This window comes from Martes martes (genome assembly GCF_963455335.1).
Source record: "Martes martes genome assembly, chromosome: 8".
NCBI lineage: Eukaryota > Metazoa > Chordata > Mammalia > Carnivora > Mustelidae > Martes > Martes martes.
This window is the reverse complement of record NC_137895.1, coordinates 40,302,915-40,325,211: the sequence shown is the minus strand read 5'-3', so window position 1 is coordinate 40,325,211 and position 22,297 is coordinate 40,302,915. Positions and strand designations below refer to the sequence as shown.

Below are 22,297 nucleotides of genomic sequence, written 5' to 3'. Positions count from 1 at the left end.
TATTTACTTGGTTATATATATTTATATCACTTAGAAAGCATTACAGCTGGTGACACGATTCCAGATTGCACATGCAGTCTGCTTGAAAATTTTGAAATGGAGTCTTTCTAATAAAATCAGCATTTTTTAAAATTTAAATTCCATTAGCCAACACAGATAAAACATAAATGGCTTATAACAAAGTGAAAATATGATCATCCTGCTTGGTAATCTGGAATTTGTAAACCAAACCAAAATGAGACTTCTCACCTATAGACAAGTAGGTGTTTATTCTGAAACTCTTTTGAAAACTGTTTAGCAGTGACTAGTAAGGTTAAATATAGGTATATGTCTCTTATGACCCAGTGATTTCCTTTCTAGATCTAGATCTTAGTTAAGTTCTTGCTTGGGAGCACAAGAAATTGTTGGTACGCAAGTGTTCATGGCAGCACAAAGACTAAAAACAACTCAAATGTCTGTAATAGTCAAATGGGTTAATCAACCAGTACATTTGTAAAACAGAATAATAAAACTATAAAATGAATAATGCAATGATACACATGAAGATAGATAATTGCAAAAATTAATTTTGGGTGAAGGAAAGAAGTTACAAAAGATTATGCATAGTGTGACTCAATTTGTATAAAGTTCAAATCCAGGAGATGCTAAACAATATATTTTTAGGAATACATGTCCATGTGGCAAAACCATGAATGAAAGTAAGGGAAAGCTAATGAAATCCAGGACAGTGGATACCTCCAGAAGGGAGTTTTGGGGATGTGAGTGGGAAGAACCTATATGGACATTGAAGAAACTGCATATGTTTTATTTCTGAAGCCAGGTAGCAGGTGCATGAAAGTCAGTATTTTTATTATTATTTGATATGTACTTTTATATGTTATACACCTACAAAAATATATATTTCCCCAAAAGGTGTTTTTTTTTTTTTTTTTTTTCAGAAAGTATGGAATTACTCTGATGGTAGAGTTGTATGTATTTCTGTTCATTGAGAAAGTAGGATTGAACAATATAAAAAATAAGTTTTACAAATCATATTTCAGTGAATTCCAGACATAATTAGAACATAATTATGCAGATTCACAGATTTGAACAGACTCCATCTTATAATAGCGGTGGGCAGTGAGTGACAAGAAGGAGTGATATATCTAGGTTATTGACTGGATAGATGGTGTCTTTCCCTTTAGCCATCATAGCATGCACAAAAGGAACATGAGTTTTAGTGGTGAAGTTAATATATGGTCAGTTTCTTCTATATTTGAGGTGCTTATGAGAAAGCCACCTATCTATGCATTGGAAAGTTTAATACCTTATTTTAGAGCAAGGTGGAATGATATGGTCTAGAAATATTAATTTGGATAATAGACACCTAAAGTAAATGCCATGAGTATGCAAATTTGCCGACACAAAAAGAAGCAGGCAGTCAGTAGAAGTGACAAAGAATTAGGAAATGCTTTGTGAGACTGTTTTTTTTTTATGTGAATTCTTTTACAACTTACTGAATTTGAACATGGCTAAAATTATTCTGACTTTCATAGTTAGAGGTAATTCATTTTTTTGTCAGTAACCCTCACAAGTTTTGTTCCAACTTTTTGTACCAATCTTCCCTGTGTCTATTATCTCTTCTTAAACTCATCTTGGCTGACAGTTTTGAAGTTTAGGTATAACATTGTTAGGAAATCATTTTTTAAATTTTACATTATTCTTTCAAAATGACCCCCTAACATTGATAGCTCCCAGACCGTAGTATAATATTTCTAAAGGAGCTATAAAGTTCATGTTCTTACAGATTTTTAAATCCTTCAGAAAGAATGAAAGAAGGAAGGATTACCAAGAAAAAATTCAAATCAGGAATATATCTTACTTGTGTGATGCCTGGATGTGTTGTTTTTTTTTTTTAATTTAAATTCAATTAGCCAACATAAAGTAGTACATCATTAGTTTCAGTTGTACAGTTCAGTTACTCATCTGTTGCATTTAACCCCCAGTGCCTGTCACATCACATGCCCTCCTTAATGCCCATCACCCCGTTATCCCATTCCCCATCCACCTCCCATCCAGCAACCTTCAGGTTTTTTTTTTTTTTCCCCTATGGTTAAGGGTCTCTCATGATTTGTTTCCCTCTCTGATTTCCTCCCATTCAGTTTTCCTTCCTTTGCCCTATGATACTCTGCTCTGTTTCTTATATTACACGTATATTGTGGATAATTGTCTTTCTCTGATTGACTTATTTCACTCAGCATAATATCCTCCAGTTCCATCCAAGTCAGTGTATAAGAGTTCATCCTTTTTGATAGCTGAGTAATACTCCATTGTATAAATACCACATCTTCTTTATCCATTCATCCATCGATGGACATCTGGGCTCTTTCCATAGTTTGGCTATTGTGGACATTGCTGCTATAAATATTGGGGTGCAGGTGCCTCTTTGGATAATAGTATTTGTATCTTTGGCGTAAATCTCTCATAGTGCAATTGCTGGATTATATGGTAGCCCTATTTTTAACTTCTTGTGGAACCTCCATACTGTTATTGTTTTTTAAGTAACAAAGTCATGGTTCTGTTATGAAAATGCCCTACCAACACTCAAATGAGAGTATGTCTGTGTAAACGGAGGAATTATAACGGAGTACTTTTTTAAAAGATTTTATTTATTTGACAGACAGAGATCACAAGTAGGCAGAGAGGCAGGCAGAGAGAGGGAGGGGGAAGGCAGAGAGAGAGAGAAGGAAGCAGGCTCCCTGCTGAGCAGAGAGCCTGATGCGGGGCTCGATCCCAGGACCCTGAGATCATGACCCAAGCAGACAGGAGAGGCTTAACCCACTGAGCCACCCAGGCACCTCATATAACTGAGTATTTTTTGATTCAATTAATACCTCTTATAAACCTACTTGATAGTAACTGGAAAATTAAAGGGCCCAAGAAAAATGACTATCCTTTGAAATGTTTCCCCAAAAAATAGGTTTTCTCTTAATTTATTGAGGTTTTAAACATATGTTTTTTTTTTCCCCTTTGGAAAATTAGTTTTCAAAAACAGTTAATCTTTGTCTATAGAACTTACTCTTCTGTAAATATGGAAAATTGAAAGGTTATATTTCTAATAGAAGTGATCTGTCATCTTATTTCTTATTTTCATGCATCACCATTATGGGTAAAGTTACTGAAATCAGCTATGATGCTTTCTTTTTATAATATGGAAGCCTTTTGAATCCAACTGAACAAACATAATATATTTGTTGATCCCCAGTTATATGCAAAACCTTTGTTAAACAGTTTCAGAGATGCACAGATGAAGAAGACAGACCAATGAGACATACATGAAACATAGCATGTTCACATTGTTACAACTTCCTCCAAGGTTAAGTTTAAGATTAAGCATGTTGGTAGTTTTTATTTTTTTTTAAGATTTTTTTTTGTTTATTTGAGAGGGAGAGAGTGACAGAGAGCATGAGAGCTGAGAAGATCAGAAGGAGAAGCAGACTCCCTATGGAGTTGGGAGCCCAATGGGGGACTCGATCCTGGGACTCTGAGATCATGACCTGAGCCGAAGACAGTTGATTAACCAACTTAGCCAGCCAGGCGCCCAAGTATGTTGGTAGTTTTTTTAAAAAGGCCAAAGGGAGTAGCTCACTTATCTGGAGAAACATCAACTACCCTCAACCTTTTGAAACACAATTTCAAAAGGAAAGTGATTGAGAAAAACATTTGCCACTAAACACTTTTACTTTATCAGGAATTCCACAAACTCTACCTTACAAGGCTATAAAAACATTTAGATATTTGTCAAGTACTGTGTGGGAAATATGATAAGAAATTGAAAGTAAGAATAAACCCTGAAATACAACACCAAGATGGGACAGCTGACAAATGAAAACTCATGAAGCACAAATATCCCTTCACTCTTTTAATTTAACTGATGCTCCTAATCATGAATTAGTTATAAAAAAAAAAGTGAAATTGTATCTAGTATTTCTTATTTAAAAGAGTGTATCAGTGTTTAATACATTTTGGAGCAAAAGCCCTCCTTTATTTTTTCCGGTTTGGTGGGATTGAATTCTTTAGGGATCAAGAAAACTTACCACATAGGATCCCTTATAAGGATAATGCAGTATGACCTAGGTTTTGTATATAAAATTCATTTATTTCCTTTTCAAAATATGTGGAAGAGACTTTGTGAATAACAAATAGCTACTTTTTATAAGGTTCTCGTATTAAGATCTTCTTGTATTTTTCCTTTATCATAAAATCTACCTGCAGATTTTATTCTTCCCATTTTCAGAGGAAGAAATTAAGGCACAGTTTAACAAACTTGTTCAAGTTCCTTCAACTAGTAAGGACAGAATTTATTGATCATGTAAGTAATTAGCCAGTTTCATAATCCTAGCTTTAACTATTTGGTCAGTCTTCAATATGGTCATGATTAAACATTTTTTATCACAAAAATTGAAATCAACTTAAATTTGCTTAAACAAATTACGGTCATGATTATACAGAAGCAAGAGTACCTCTTAGAACCCAAGGACGAGTTGTGAAGTTGAAACCACGTGGCCAAGTGTCTCTGCTTCCTTTTGTGCACCTGGGTCATTGTTATTACTTTGCTGACCAGCTTTCTCTGTAGCTCCTTATGTCTGCTGGAGATAAATACATCTCCTGGGTGTTCATTATCATCAACTGTATTCACACAGAAAGCCTGAGGAGCTGTCTTTTAATCCTAGTTCTTGAGAAAGAAAAATCTGATTAGCCCAGCATGGGGTAGGAGATTAAACAATGTTCCCTAGTCCACAGCCGTGGAAGCAGGATTGCCGGTAGTATTTGGTCTACCATCCCTGTGCAATGATGGTTGTCCCTTGATGTCCTGGAAGTAGCTCTCAAAGACAGGAAATGGGTCAGACAGTGTGACTCTTCACTTCAGATAGTAATGCATGGTGGTTAAAATCATTCTGGAGCCAACTTTCTAGATTTATTTCTTAGTTCTGCCATGACTGGTTGAGTAAAATGTTACTTAACCCTTTTGTGCTTACTTATTTTCTTTCTCTAATGTGGTGATAATGTTATTATTAAACTATTTAATATTAATAATATTAAACATATTATTAAACTATTTAGAACAGTTTCTGACAAACATTTAATGCATCTTGACTAGTATTTTATCCTTGTGGTCAATTGGTAAGATACATTTTACTTATCAAATAACATAATCTAGTTTTAGGTTTAGGAATATTCCATTACTCCTGTGACCTTCATTGCTTCAAAAATGATACTTATAAAATGAAATGATCTTGCTCTTATTTTTCTAAGAGTTAAATTATCTTCAAGCCTGTCCAAAATTTTAACAAAAGGGGAAAAAAATGAATAGACTAGTAGGCTAGTTAGTTGTTGTAGTAAAGAAGATTGATTTCCTAATAAACTTGAAAAATACTCAAATTCTTCCTGTTGAGTAAAATGTTTCTATAGAAAAAAACTGTAATAAAGCACAGTTGCATAATTATTGAAAATTGTGAACACTGTTAAATTACACAGATGAGATAATTTAATTTTATGTTGATTAATTACACATTTATTTTCAGGTACATGACAGATGGAGGGCTCAACCTGTATACTAGAAGTCTGAATAGAATACCAGACACAACTACTTCCAGAGAGGTCATCCAGAGAGGAGTCCATGATGTGACAGTGGATGCGGACAGGTAATGCTATCATCATTGACGATGGTGAGAAGAGCATAAAGCAATTTCATAAATGAGATCCTAGGGTTTGACAGTATAAGTTAAAAGACTTTTTATTTCAATATAATAATTGTTTTGAAATATTTTTAAAACTAAGCTGGTTTTTCTTACAAGACTTGTTTAGCTCTATATACTGCACTGGTGAGAATATTTAACAACTTACAGTTACGTGGCAGCAAATTTTAATATCTGTAAAAGCAAAATGATACACATAGACTTATGTTCCTTCCTTGAAAAGAACCCTGGCTGATAAGTTTGTTTAGGTTTGGATATTCTCAGATTTTCCTGGAGGCTAATGATATAAAGATTAAAACAATTCAAATTATCAGGTACAATAAACTTGATGCTTTTCTTGAGGAGTTTATTGAAAGCATAGAACTCTTGCCTTAGGCTAATTTCTGTTTTGTAATTGTTTCAGAATGTTTAAAGCTGTGTGTGTGTGTGTGTGTATGCACACGTGCATGCGTGTGCTAGTTACTTTGCTCAAAGTTGTTTTGTCAATTTGATCAGAATCACTGCTGTTAGAAAATATTGTTCTTGGAAAACAGTATTATAAGATTTCTGACCTGATTTTGCCCTCTCTTCACTCAGAATTTTGACTTTATTCATCAGGAAGGTATTGCCATTTCTAAAACTATGACATATCAGTACCTAGAGTGGTTCTTTACTAAAGTCAGCACTGAGGAAGAGGACAAAAGGTTGTGATTTAATGTATATACATTCTGAAGTAGAAACTGTGAACAATTCATTGCACATTTTAACATACCCAACTCAGAAGGTTTGAAATCTGATATTAGTTATCAGTTTCTCCTCACTCAAATTATGTTGATATATTTTGGTGCGGATTTGGGGCTTAACTCTTTTTTTTTTTTTTTTAAGATTTTATTTATTTATTTGTCAGAGAGACATAGAGCACAAGCAGGCAGAGTGACAGGCAGAGGCAGAGAGAGAAGCGGGCTCCCCATTGAGCAAGGAGCCGGATGCGGGACTCGATCCCAGGATCCTGGGATCATGACCTGAACCGAAGCCAGCAGCTTAACCAACTGAGCCACCCAGGTGTCCCGGGGCTTAACTCTTTAAACAGATATTCAATTAGTCCCTCTGTTTTTATCTCTATCTTCACACCCATTTTCAGAAATACCACCACTTTTTAAATATTTGGGGTCTTCTCCAGAATAAGTAGGCTGTTTTGTAGCTTTTCTTATCCTGTGTTCAGGAAACCACTCTCTTAGATCTAGGGCGAGGGGATGTGCAGGGTATCCTATAGTTCAGAGACCTCTCTAGAGAATAAAACTGCAGATTTCTACTGGCGTGAGAATAGACATGGCTGCCATCTATTGAGCTGAGGCGAAGAGGGGATTTGGGGCTGTAAATGCTCTTTAAATCATGCTGTTGATATTTTAATTCCTGCTGACCGGAAGACAGTTTCCACTAGGAGACTAGGATAGACATATCTGGTCTATAGACCAGGTATGTGTGAGAGAAGCAGGTGGTTGGTTACACAAGAATTATGAAAAATTTTGCTTCCCCACCACCAACCTGATCTCTTCAGCCATTTTCCCTTCCTGATGCCTTCAACCAGCCTGATCTTCTTTCTGCTCTTGAACTGATGCTTCCTCCATTTGGAATGCCCTTTTCTACATTAGCTGTGTTATTTCCTCTATCACAACATTGTTGAATGTTGCCTTCTCAGAGAAATGATTCCAGAGAGGCTAAGATACATTTGATTTGCATACACTTTCTTACTCATTACTTTATATTGTTTTCTTCAGCGTGCCCCATCAGTCCTGGAATATTTCATACTTACTCATTTTTTACATGTTTATCTTATATCTCCCCAATTACAATGTAAGCCCATGAATGCAGAAGTTTTGTCATATTCATTATATTAAGAGCCTTTAGCAAATGCTTATGGAGTTAAAGTACAAAGGAATGACTGAAAGCTATACATTCATATATGGCTAGCAATAGAGTTCAACTGGGTAGAGAGGCAAATGAGGCCAGAGCCAACTTTCTGTGAGGATATTACCCAAGAGAGGGAAGGGGTTATGTGGAGAAACAGGAAGCAGTGATTCGAGGGGAAGAAATCTACAATATGGACTACACTTTGAAACTAAGGACCTACACATTCTTAGTTGACAATGGAAGATATTAAAGAAGAGGGACAGTCTATTGGTCTTTAGGAAATAAGATCATGGTGGCAGAACCTAGGAATTGATACAAAGGAGCCTTATTTTATAAGGAGATAGTTGGGTTAAACAGCTCTCCTTGCTCTTATGAGGTTCCAGCTTGGGGCCTGGCAGAGGAACCTCAGACTGGCTGGAAAGCCCAGATGTATGTAGAACAAATTGAGACCTGTGAAAGCAGTGGTTCTTAAAGTGTGGTAACTAAGTCAGCAGCATCAGCATTGCTTGGGAACTTGATAGAAATACAGATTAGCTCTATCCAGGATTTACTGAAGGGGAAACTCTGGGGGTGGGCCCAGTGATCTTCAACAGGCTCTCCAGGTGATTCATTCTTATGGATACTGAAATTACCAAACCACCATCTTAAAATAAACAACTAGATGCCAGGTTGATGAAACCATGACACTTAGCATAAACATGTTAAAATTTTAAAAAAGGGACATTTTGAAGTTTTTATTCACTTTTTTTAGCTGTGCTCCGTCGAGGGAAAGAGAATATCAAAATAACACGACACTAATCTTTAAATTAGATCAATTAATGACACATTGCCCCTGAAATAAATTGTCTCCATTTGTTAGAGTCAGCTTCTGAGAATTGCATTTCTGAAAGAATTGTAGAATTTAAGGAATCCAAAAACCGCTTTAATCACTTGTATATATTAAACACCAATAAGACCATAGGGAAAATCCTGCTATCAGCAGAGATAGGAGTTCGTCTTTTATTATAGATAAGTCTGAAGATCTTTTAAAATCCTATATTCAGGAAGTGATTCAGGATGTAGATGGTTTAAAAATGTATAGTATTAAATATTATAGTTGTGTAAGTCCTTCTGTTAATTTAAAAACCTCCTTGTACAGGATGTTGTTTCATAAAGCTTTCTTAATTCTGATATCCATTCCAAAGAGGATAGGCAAGAATAGCTCTAAGGTACTACCTCTTTGCTTAGTTTTACTCAGAAAAGATACTAAGAAGTCCTGTACTTCAAAGTAAAAACTATTAAATTAATTCAGTGCTCCCTAAAACATTTTTTTTTTTTCTTAAAGATTTTATTTATTCATTTGACAGGCAGAGATCACAAGTAGGCAGAGAAGCAGGCAGAGAGAGAGAGGGAGGTAGAAGCAGGCTCCCTGCTGAGCAGAGAGCCCGATGCGGGGCTCGATCCCAGGACCCTGGGACCATGACCTAAGCCGAAGGCAGAGGCTTTAACCCACTGAGCCACCCAAGCGCCCCGCAGTGCTCCCTAAAACATTTTTTATCACTGATTTCCCCTCTTTCTTCTCTATAATAATTTGTTCCTGTGATATTTTAAGAAATGCTGATTTTGACTAATACCTTCATTTAATAGTTATAATAGTGCAAAGACTTGGGTCTTTAACCTCCTGTACTTAACAGTTTCCCAGCTACCTTAGTCAGGGGTCTTTTAAATAAAATGAAAAATGTTAGTGCTTGGTTCATTTTAGTAAATTAGTAAATGTAGGTCTTATAATAGTTCACTGGTTAAAAAAAAACAACCTTAAGAGCAAAGAAAAAAGTGTTTTATTAATTTTTCATATTTCATAGACATTTTTTCTATAAGCGTGATCACTAAAAACACATTACATAAGAGCAAAGTTGTCAGCTGGCCAGGATAACAATGGATTTGAATTGCTTGTGTTAATTTAGTGAAGGTTATAATGTTTCCCTTTAATCAAAATTTGGTTAAAATGGGATGGGCAATAGAGAACAGCTGAAATCTTCTTCCCAGCAGATTGAAACAGCCCCAAGGAAAAGAGGATGCTTCAATGGACAACTGTGGTATATCTTAAGTATTTTATTACTCAAAGATATTACAGTTCTTTCATTTTCCATATCAATCCAATACCATCCCCATTTCCTTATTATGCTGACCAAAAGAAGATTACAGAATGGGACTGCTCCTTGTAGACATGTTGGAGACGCTTTGGGAAATTCATAAATAAATTTATAATAGACAGTTAAAATGTGTGGGCTTTATCCATTTGGCCCTGGTTATAATGAAGTCAATCCTAATTCATATACACTTAAACAATTGGGTTACACTATATTGAAAAGGTAATTTGGGGCGAAAGTTTGGAAATAGTTGTTGTTTTGGTTTTTATTAACTCCTCTTACTGTCCTGACACTAGCTTCCCTGCTAGCATTAACAAATATTTGATAAATATTTGATAAATTTGATAAATAAACATATAATTACCTCCTAAGCGCATTGACAGCATAATAATAGCACCTTGGGTAAAAACAAAAGAGAAAAATAAAGATGAAAGACCTTGAGTTTAATGGTCATACAGAATAATGGAAGCAAAAAATAAAGTGATAAATAAAATTGATTAAGTCATAATAGATGTATACGCATAGTATCTTAGAAGCACCCCAAAGGGAAGTGATTATTCCTACCTGGGAGGATAAGAAAGACTTCAAAAAGCAGTATGTTTTAAGTGGGGTCATAAAGAAAGCATAACTTTTTGACATATGGCCTGGGAGAAATTCGAAGAAATGTGGAATTGGAGAGCATGAAAGCATTGAAGAGTCTAGTTTAAGGGGATGTTGTAGAAAACCAGAAGTGGCAGTTATTAAGGCAATGAAAACTGATTTCATAAGGAATTGTTGCGGTTGGGGGAAGGAGATCTTAGTATACAATTGGGCTCAATTCTGGATACAACAAGAACACGTGGGGATTCATAGCCAACAAGCAGAATGAGGGGGTCAGTGGATGGAAAATTACTAAGAGAAGACATCAAGGGTAGGGGGATTCTTGCTAAGCCCACTTAAGATTCTTGCTGAAAAGAGGCCAGGGTGGTCAGGTAATTCGAGTGGGAGTTGAGTACTATAACCAGATATCACAGGTACTCACATATCAAGGTGGAGGAATCTCTCTAAAATGCCCTGGCAGGCAGTATTCTTGCGAAAACTGTCAGACCCATTAATAATGGGATTTTGATAGTGTACTGGGAATGTGGGCAAGGATGACAACAAAGGGACCTGGAGGGCTGTTCTAGAGTATTTGGACCTATAAGTGATAAGGGGCAATTTTACTAATTTTAATTAGTTTTCTTTTTAAATTTCAAAGCAAGAGCATGTGTCATACTGATTGTATTTTAATAATAACTCACCCACAGCAAACAGCGAAGAGAGATGGTGCAAAGATAGGTAGACTGCTCGGAAAGTGACTACAAAAGTCCAGGGGAAAGGAGATGAGCTTCTAGCTGGAGAGTGGGAATGGGGACTCTTTTCAGGCTGCCTTGACAAAATACACAGCCTGGGTGGCTTAAACAACAGATATGTACCAAAGGCTATACGTCCATGAGTGCAGGGCTAGAAAAGTCATTATCTGGTGAGAGCTTTCTTCCTGATTCGTAGAAGGCCACCTTCTTGCCATGTCCTCACACAGCCTTTCCTCTGTGCTCCCTCAGGGAGAAAGAGGAAGATGTCTCACATTTCTTCCTGTTTGTGTAAGGACGTCAGTTCTATTAGAGTAGGGCCGCACTACTATGAGCTCATTCAACCTTAATTACCTCTGTAAAGGCCCTTCTTCAAATATTATCACATTGAGGGTTAGGGCTTCAGCTTTGAGGAAAGAGGGGCACAGTTCAATCCATCCCACTGTGTAACTCCCAGGTGGTTTTATCCTTGGAGATACAGGTTAATCTCCATATAAATGCTGGAATAAAGTACTGACTATGTATATGTATATAGTGTGTGCATTAATTAAGCTCAAATACTTCAGGGTCAGGAAGATCAGGTGAAATGAATGAAACAGAAGGGCTGTGTTAAACATGACCAGTCTAAAGGGGGCGGTCACCATTAACTCTAGAGGTTACTGCCTGTGGAAATGCAGAAATGTGGAAAGGAGGGGCTAATTCTTGCCAGACCATTTGATTTTTCAAGTGAAGTCAGACTCTGGACTTTGTTGAGATATCTCCCAATTTTTACATACTGGTAACTGTGTTAAGAGATCCATAAGATCAATAGGTAGTTAAAGATATACATTTTCTTCAATGGCAGAAAATAAAGGAAATTACAGAGAAGCCTGTATAAAGCAAGGGACAGTGTACATTTTCATGTATGGTTGTGTAAACTTCCTAATGCCTTAAAGTTACCCACAGAGATATGCTGGTGAGGATATCAGTTGTACAGAAAGAAAATGCCACAAGTCATGAGAAGCCAGCAAAACTCTTTGAGCCCAGTTTCAAGTTTATAATGTAAGACAAGACAATTTCAGCTCAGTTTCCCAGCTATAGCCTCCCTCAGTGGCGCTAATTAATCTTGTTTAAACCACTATGTGAATCAGCACTGTGCAGGCTAAGGGCACATTTGTATCTATGAAGTAGAGTGGGGAAACAAGCCCTGAGAATGAACCCTTGATATTTAAAGAGAGAATATTTAAAGAGAGAATAGAAGGAGAGTAGCCACTGATGAGGCAGAGAAAAGAGCTCTTACACAAAATTTAAGAACAAATAGGACTAACTGATATTTTTGAGATGGAGAGTAGAACGAGGCAACAATGTCAAATTCCATGGGCAAATGAAGTTAATTGGAAAAGGTTCATACCAAAGAATAGCCTAAAATAGTATGAAGTTTAACATTGGAGTGTTAGTGCTGTCTTGGATGATTGAGCCAGGAACAAGCAGTAGCCTGAGTTACTCGAGTAGGATGGTCAGAGAAGTCAAAATCTGGTTAGTAAGATGATTTACCCACATGACCAACAACTCAATATAATGACAAAATGAGTCTCAAAGGAGGGGAAGATAAATTTCCAGGTGATAAACTCTTTTTTGGAAAATGAGCAAAATTCTACAAATCCAGGCCCATTCCGGATTATCTGTTACATTGCTATCCAAGGCATATTCTTAAATCTATGATTGTTAATTTCAGTTGTAAACTCATCAGTTTAACTATTCATATTTTTTACTGATTTTTGTGTGTTGAATCATGACCTTTTGAAAATATGAAGGCATAATATATCATAGAAATCGTTATTTTTGTATTTTGCTAACAGACAGATTGGCTTGATTTGTGATACTGCAGTTCAGATGCTGAAATCACAGTTGATGGAAGAGTTTACAAGGGATTGTCATGATTTTACATGGCCCTCAGGTTATCAGTCATTGTAACTCAATATATCAAGGGAAGCCTACGACAAAACACTAGTCATCCTAAATCCTTTGTTGGGGATGGCCAGGGAGTTTTCCTCTGTTCTCTTAGGTTTAGTGTTTGGGGGCCTTCAAATTACGCTACAAAAGAAATTATCAAGAAACAAGACAGATTTTTATTCATGTATGTATGTGGAAAGTGACAGAAAATGTGACTCAAGGAGGCAATTACAACTTGGACTTAAATAACATCTGTTTTTCCCCAGGTTTATTGAAAAATAATTGACATACATTACTGTACAAGTTAAAGGCAGACAGCATGGTGGTTTGGTTTCCATGTATAGTGAAATGATTACCGCAATAGGTTGAGCTAACATTCATCTTTTCATATGGATAGAATAAAAAGAGAAGAGGAAAAAAATTTTCTCCTTGTGATGAGAATTTAGCATTTACTCTCTTAATAGGGGAAGGGGGTGGAAGAAGGGAAAACAGAGGACTTCTGGGAAAAATAAAAGGACACTTAGAAGAAGAGATGAGAGATGTGATAGTTTTGTGACAATGTCTAAGTGATTTCTTGTCCTTCTCATCTCTGGTGATAGGAGTCAATCTTCTCTGGTTACAGAACTCCCAGGGAGGGGATTGATGATTTATGAATTATTTGGGGAAGCTCCACTGTTAGGAAAATAAGGGGATTTTCAAAAAAAGGAAACTCTTTGCAGTCGTATATTTTGGATCCCTTCGCCTTACTTTTACAGTATAAGTGTGCCGAATCCTAAACTGCCTTTACAAAGGCATTCATGACAAATTCTCACAAAATCACGTGAGGAGTTATTTCTAAGGATGCGAGGCCTTCGATATTTCCACAAGTTCTCCAAATGGGAGAAGTAAAGGCAACAGAGATTTCTCCTAAGCCATCAAGCAAATATCTTGAGGGGTCGGATTCATGATGCTTGTCACTAGTGTGTGTACACTCTAATAATTCATCCTATTCTGTGTTGATTTGTTCTAATATAATCACAGAATCAGTATAGTCCCATATCTTAAGTATTTCCTTCATTAGCTTACTGGCTTTCCACTGTAATTAAAAGTAAACACAAAAAAGATTAATAAGCTGAGATGGAAATGGATAAAGTAAATATAATTATTTCATTTCATAAAAAAGTGGCCTTTTTTTTTTTTTTGCTCTTGTTTCTTTACTCTAAGTAGAAAGAGACCAGTGCAAAATATTAGAGATGTAGAAAAAGTTTTATTTGCCCTTCCAACTTTCCTTTGACACCCTTGTAGGATGTCACCATTGTAGGCTTATGAATAGCTGCTGAACTTCTGTCCTGTGATCCAGGTCTCAGAATTAACTGACCTCATTTTTAATAATCTATTAAACCTCCAATATTGTTATATAGTACCCATTATAGAATTAATTCACATGAGAAAAACTATTGAGAACCTACCCTCTACCAAGCACTGTGCTCAATCCTGGGGGACCCTGTATGCAGGGGAATTAGAGTAGAGATTATGAAAGTTTAAAAGTCATTGAGATTGAAAGGATACTTGGACAATCCAATTAGCCCAAGCAGTAGATACTTTTGTTTGGGATACCTTTTAATATTTTTCTGAACATGAATCCAGGTGACTCTAAGTTCTACCACCTCTTTGAAGGACTGCTCCTGACATTAAATATGGCCAAAGTTAAACTTTGCCATTATAGATTATTCTTCTAACAGAAGAGATGGTTGTCAGTACTCTTATTTATGCAGTAGTTTTACCATATCTCCTTCTAAAACAATTTACTAATAATCTTATGAAGATGGTAAGGAGGAGGAAGAAGGGGAGGAATCAAGGTTGTTATAATAAAAATTAGCTATAGTAGCTATCAGCATTGAGGAATAGTTATGTGTAGCCAACATGCCATATTACTTAAATACATTGTTATATTTTGTCTTTACAATAGCTCTATGAAGTGGATTTTATTACTGCCATTTTATGAGGCAAAAAGTCTTAGATTAAGAAACTTGCCTGTAACACTTTGTTAATTAACTGTAATGGGAAGATTTAAATCCAGTTCCTATGCACTTACTATTATTCGTAACGTTATTAATTTAGATAAATATTTTTATCATGTCTGGATGTATAATGTTGGATTTTGTAAAGTCTTTCATTTTTCTATTTTTTATTATTTTTATTAACATATAATGTATAATTTGCCCCAGGGCTACAAGTCTGTGATTCGTCAGGCCTACACACTTCACAATACTCACTGTATCACATACCCTCCCCAGTGTCCATAAGCCAACCACCCTCTCCCCACTACCCCCTTCTAGCATATCTCAGTTTGTTTCGTGAGATTAAGAGTCTCTTATGGTTTGTCTCCCTCCTGATCCCATCTTGTTTCATTTTTTCCTCCCCTACCCCCAAACCTTCCACTCTGCCTCTCAACTTCCTCTTATCAGGGAGATCATGTGATAATTGTCTTTCTCTGATTGACTTATTTCACTCAGCATAATACCCTCTAGTTCCATCCACATTGTTGCAAATAGCAAGAGTTCATTTCTTTTGATGGCTGCATAGTATTCCATTGTGTATATATTCAACTTCTTTATCCATTCATCTGTTGATGGACATCTATGTTCTTTGCATAGTTTTGCTATTGTGGAAATTGTTGCTATAAACATTCACACATGCCCCTTCGGATCACTACATTTCTATCTTCAGGGTAAATACCCAGTAGTGCCATTGCTGGGCCATAGGGTAGCTCTATTTTCAACTTTTTGAGGAACCTCCATGCTCTTTTCCAGAGTGGTTGCACCAGCTTGCATTCCCACCAACAGTGTAGGAGGGTTCCCCTTTCTGCGCATCCTCCCCAGCATCTCTCATTTCCTGACTTGTTAATTTTAGCCATTCTGACTGGTGTGAGGTGGTATCTCATTGTGGTTTTGACTTGTATTTTCCTGATGCTGAGTGACGTGGAGCACTTCTTCATGTGTCTGGATGTCTTTTTTCAGAAATGTCTGTTCATGTCTTCTGCCCATTTCTTGATTGGATTATTTGTTCTTTGGGTGTTGAGTTTGATAAGTTCTTTATATATTTTGGATACTAGCCCTTTATCTGACATGTCATGTGCAAACACCTTCTCCCATTCTGTCACTTGTCTCTTGGTTTTGTTGACTTTTCTTTTGCTGTCAAAAGCTTTTGATCTTGATGAAATCCCAAGAGTTCATATTTGCCCTTGCTTCCCTTGCATTTGGCAATGTTTCTAGGGAGAAGTTGCTGCAGCTGAGATTGAAGAGATTGTTTCCTGTGTTCTCCTCAAGGATTTTTTTTTTTAAGATTTTTATTTATTTATTTGACGGACAGAGATCACAAGTAGGCAGAGAGGCAGGCAGAGAGAGAGGAAGGGAAGCAGGCTTCTCGCTGAGCAGAGAGCCCGACGCGGGGCTCGATCCCAGGACCCTGGGATCATGACCTGAGCTGAAGGCAGAGGCTTTAACCCACTGAGCCACCCAGGTGCCCCTCCTCAAGGATTTTGATGGATTCCTGTCTCACATTGAGGTCTTTCATCCATTTGGAGTCTATTTTTGTGTGTGGTGTAAGGAAATGGTCCAGGTTCATTTTTCTGCATGTGGCTGTCCAATTTTCCCAACACCATTTGTTGAAGAGACTGTCTTTTTTCCATTGGACATTCTTTCCTGCTTTGTCAAAGATTAGTTGATCATAGAATTGAGTGTCTATTTCTGGGCTCTCTATTCTGTTCCGTTGATCTATATGTCTGTTTTTGTGCCAGTACCATACTGTCTTGATGATGACAGCTTTGTAATAGAGCTTGAAGTCTGGAATTGTGATGCCACCAACTTTGGTTTTCTTTTTCAAAATTCCTCCTATTCAGGGTCTTTTCTGGTTCCATACAAATATTAGAATTATTTTTTCCATTTCCTTGAAAAAAAATTGATGGTATTTTGATAGAGATTGCAATAAATGTGTAGATTGCTTTAGGGAGCATAGACGTTTTCACAATATTTGTTCTTCTAATCCATGAGCACGGAACATTTTTCCATTTCTTTGTGTCTTCCTCCATTTCCTTCATGAGTACTTTATACTTTTCTGAGTATGGATTCTTTGCCTTCTTGGTTAGGTTTATTCCTAGGTATCTTATGGTTTTGGGTGCAATTGTAAATGGGATTGACTCCTTAATTTCTCTTTCTTCTGTCTTGTTGTTGGTATATAGAAATGCAACTCATTTCTGTGCATTGGTTTTATATCCTGACACTTTATTGAATTCCGTATGAATGAGTTCTAGCAGTTTTAGAGTGGAGTCTTTTGGGTTTTCCACATAAAGTATCCTATCATCTGCAAAGAGTGAGAGTTTGGCTTCTTTGCTGATTCGGATGCCTTTAATTTCTTTTTGTTGTCTGATTGCTGAGGCTAGGACTTCTAGTACTATGTTGAATAGCAGAGGTGATAGTGGACATCGCTGCCATGTTCCTGACTTTAAGGGAAAAGCTCTCAGTTTTTCCCCATTAAGAATGATATTCTCTGTGGGTTTTTCATAGATGGCTTTGATGATATTGAGGTATGTGCCCTCTATCCCTACACTATGAAGAGTTTTGATCAAGAAAGGATGCTGTACTTTGTCAAATGCTTTTTCAGCATCTATTGAGAGTATCATATGGTTCTTTTTCTTGCTTTTATTAATGTGTTGTATCACATTGATTGATTTGTGGATGTTGAGCCAATCTTGCAGCCCAGGAATGAATCCCACTTGGTCATGGTGAATAATCCTTTTAATGTACTGTTGGATCCTATTGGCTAGTATTTTGGTAAGAATTTTCATATCTCTGTTCATTGGATATTGGTCTGTAATTCTTTTTGGTGGCGTCTTTGTCTGATTTGGGATCAAGGTAATCCTGGCCTCATAAAATGTGTTTGGAAGTTTTCCTTCCATTTCTATTTTTTGGAACAGTTTCAGGAGAATAGGTATTAATTTTCTTTAAATATTTGGTAGAATTCCCCTAGGAAGCCATCTAGCCATCAGCTCTTATTTGCTGGGAGATTTTTGATGACTGCTTCAATCTCCTTACTGGTTTTGGGTCTGTTCAGGTTTTCTGTTTCTTCCCGGTTCAGTTTTGGTAGTTCATACGTCTCTAGGAATATATCCATCTCTTCCAGATTGTCAAATTGGCTGGCATATAGTTGATCATAATATGTTCTTATAATGATTTGTATTTCTTCAGTGTTGGTTGTGATCTCTCCTCTTTCATTCAAGATTTTATTTATTTGGGTCCTTCCTCTTTTCTTTTTGATTAGTCTGGCCAGGGGTTTATCAATCTTATTAATTCTTTCATAGAACCAGCTCCTAGTTTTGTTGATTTGTTCTACTGTTCTTTTGGTTTCTGTTTCATTGATTTCTGCTCTGGTCTTTATTATTTCTTTTCTCCTGCTGGGATTAGGTTTTCTTTACTGTTCTTTCTCCAGCTCCTTTAGGAATAGGGTTAGGTTGTGTACCTGAAACCTTTCTTGTTTCTTGAGAAAGGCTTGTGTCACTATATGCTTTCCTCTCAGGACCGCCTTTGCTGTGTTCCACAGATTTTGAACAGTTGTGGTTTCATTATCATTTGTTTCCATGAATTTTTTCAATTCTTCTTTAATTTCCTGGTTGACCTATTCATTCTTGAGTAGGATGCTCTTTAGCTTCCAAGTGTTTGAGTTCTTTCCATCTTTTCCTTGTGATTGAGTTCTACCTTCAGAGCATTGTGGTCTGAATATATGCAGGGAATAATCCCAATCTTTTGGTACCAGTTGAGACCTGATTTGTGACCCAGGATGGGATCTATTCTGGAGAATGTTCCATGTGCAGTAGAGAAGAGTGTGTATTCTGTTGCTTAGGGATGGAATGTTCTGAATATATCTGTGATGTCCATCTGGTCCTGTGTGTCTTTCAAGGCCTTTATTTCCTTGTTGATCTTTTACTTGGATGATCTGTCCATTTCAGTGAGGGGGAAGTTAACATTCCCTACTATTATTGTATTATTGTCTATGTGTTTCTTTGATTTTGTTATTAATTGGTTTACATAGTTGGCTGCTCCCATGTTAGGGGCATAGATATTTAAATTGTTAGATCTTCTTGTTGGACAGACCCTTTGGGTTAGATATAGTGTCCTTCCTCGTCTTTTAGAAGAAACTACCTCCAAAATTTTAAAGAAAGAAAAACATATATATATATATATATATATATATATATATATAGAACAATAAAGGCAAGTACGATGAAGGGATGGAATATGACTGTAAAGATGAAAATTTTTAAAAAATTCTAAAAAAGGAATTGATAAGTTGGTTGGAAAAAGAAAGAAAAAAAAGAGGAGGAAATGTGCTCAGGCTGGAGACTAGAAAAAAATCCATGTGCTAGATTTGGGTATATTTTGATCTATTAGAAGAAATTGATTCCCTAAATTAAAAAAAAAAAAAAACAAAAACCTATATGTATACAAAAAATAAGATTAAATAAAATGATGGGATAAAATATGACCAGAACACTGAAAGTTTAAAAAGATGTTTTTTTAAAGAAGTGTACTGTTAAGATAAACTAGTTAAAAAACGTTAAAAGAGGAATGAGGAAAAGTTAAAAAAACAGAATAAGAGAAAAAAGAAAAGAAAAAATTAACTTTGAAGGATTAAAGGATCATGGGGAAAAAGCCATGAGTTTTATGTGTTACTTTCCCCTAGCTCTGGAACTCTGCGTTTCTCCTTGATCGGTGAGCTTGGTCTTGTCTGGATGTTCTTGCTGATCTTCTCTGGGAAAGGCCTGTTGCAGGGACTCTCAAATCTCTTTGCCTAAGGCGGAATTGCACCACCTTTGCAAGGGACCGGGCTAAGTAATCTGCTCTGGTTTGTTCTCAGAGCCTTTGTTCCCTGAATGCTTTCCTTAGAGCTCGGGAGGACAGGTATGAAAATGGGGCCTCCCAATCTCTGGCCCAGGGGAGCTGAGAGCTTGGGGCCCTAGTCCTCCGTGCACCCTCAGAGATAAGCAGATAATCACTCCTGTCTCCCTGGTCTCTGGCCATACTCCAAGCTCACCCGGCCTGTGACTGAGTGTTTCTATTTCTGGTGCACATCCCTGTTTGTAGTCTCCAAGCCCAGCAGATTCCTGCTGCGTGCTCCTGTGCCAGTCCTCCCGGAGGAGGAAGGTGAGTCTCCCAGGATCTGCCACTTCTGGGGTCCCTGCTCGAATAGCAGTGGCCCGACTGTGCCTTGGATCACGGTTTATGGTAACCATGATCTGAAAGCTCACTCTCGGCTCTGTCTCTGTAGTCAGCTTTCCTGCTGTGATACCTGGTAGCTCTGCCACACTCAGTTACCCCTGATCTTTTTGTGACCCATGGGACCTGAGACCACACTGTCCCCCTGAGGGCTCTACCCCCGCTTAGCCTCTGGAGTGATGTCCCTCAGTGGAGCAGACTTCTAAAAGTTCTGATTTTGAGTTTCCCTGCTCCGCCGCTTGCTGGGAGCTGGGCCCTCCCCCCGTGGTCTCTCATCCCATTGCTTCGGATTCACGTCTCTGCACATCCTACCTTCCCCAAAGTGGTCGATTTACTGTTCCTAGAATTTCTGCTCTTCTTTTCTTGGATCTCCTGTTGAGTTTGTAGGTGTTCAGAATGGTTTGATACCTATCTAGCTGAACTTCTGCGATCTGATGACATTTCAGTCTTGTAGTCTTCCACCATCTTGCCTCTCACTCTCATTTTTCTATTTTATTTTAAACATGTCTGTAAAATATGAACACATATATTTTATTCAACTTCATAAATGTTGCTATGTTCCCTTAGTATATAAAATCATATTCTATTCTAGTGCAGATTGCTGATAAACCTAAAAGCAAAATTGACTTTCACATGTTAATATGAGTAAAACAATTTCACAGAGTTTTGTTTTATATATATATATATATGTATATATATATATATATAGTGTGTGTGTGTGTGTTATATATATATTTGTTATATATATATATGTCATATATATATATATCTTGAAACCTGATGCATGTCGAAATATTTATTTCTTACAACCTCTAGGAAACATTAGAGAAATAGAAAGGGGAGAAATATATTCAGGTTATATACAGAAAAATATTAAGAGAGTATTTATTTGAAGGGTAAAGTGATGTGGGCCTTTTATAGTACATCCCCCCCCCCCACAAGAGCAATAAAATAGGAGAAATTTAGTTGCTTAATTTGATTTAAGAAGTTGCATCTATAACATTAAACACTTGTGTGTGTTTTTGTGTTTTTTTTTCCTGCAAGAACTAGGGGTGAATTCTTTTTTTAACAGGCCAACTGATGGGGTGAGACATTCAACTTGGGATCATTAAATTGAGGGCTTCCGGCTGGCAGTTGATATATTCTGTATCTTCCTCAGTCCAGCTGTGTAGAGTGGGTGGCATGGACTTGTTTAATAGAGTCACATGTACTCCGTTTATATTTCTTTTCCTTGCTTGACTTAATTTGTGTTTGAAATGGTTGAAGTTATTCTCAGTGAGCTGGATTTTTAAGCGTTAGCAGAGCTTCCATATGTTTTTGCAGATAAGTTGCACGTGTAAGTGTTTTCATTACAAATGAGTACTTATTTTCTGAATTAAATTGTTATTTTGTTATTATATAAGGTTTTCTGTGATTACTGAGGAAAATTCACAGAATACATAAGACCACAAAGAGGAATCTAAAAATAATCTATTTCCCACCCATCCCCAAACAACGAAGAGTATTGCTTTGATGTATTTCCTCCAAAGTGTCCTCACTGCTTCCTTTACACAGTTTGGGTCACACCATCTAGATGATATAGTATCCTGCTTTCTTAATTTACATAATAAATAATACACATAGTATTAAATATTACTTTAAATTATGACTTGTAACAATTGCATGCTATTTTGGCATTTGGAATGAATATATCTAAATAGTTTGTGTAATCAGCCATTAAATTGAAGACATTCATCAAATTTCTGATTGAATTGGCAAAGGCATTAATTAGCAGAATCTTACATATTTGGTTTTATGTCTATACCCATGTATTGTTTTCTAAAAAGATAAAATGTAGAGCTTATAGAAGAGGATGCCTCACATGTCTACAGTTGCATGTTTGTGTCTATGTGTGTGTGTGTGTGTGTGTATATATATATATATATATACTTGGAATTTAATTTTATTTTTCCATGTAAATGTCGTTCCTTAAGATTAAATTTTATAAATTATTTTTGCTTTTTTTAAAAAATTTCAAGCATATATTTAGG

General features: G+C 36.6%; 1 protein-coding gene across 1 annotated transcript in view; it reads left to right on the top strand.

Moving 5' to 3' along the window:
* The window catches only part of NAV3 (neuron navigator 3), a gene marked incomplete at its 3' end in the record, with an annotated part of 387,672 nt that overhangs the window by 224,013 nt on the left and 141,362 nt on the right, over positions 1-22,297 (top strand). Inside the window, exon 12 of the mRNA XM_080811183.1 lies at positions 5,565-5,684. Within this exon, the coding sequence (XP_080667309.1) occupies positions 5,565-5,684 (120 nt within the window). The remainder of the gene's footprint in view (positions 1-5,564; positions 5,685-22,297) is intronic.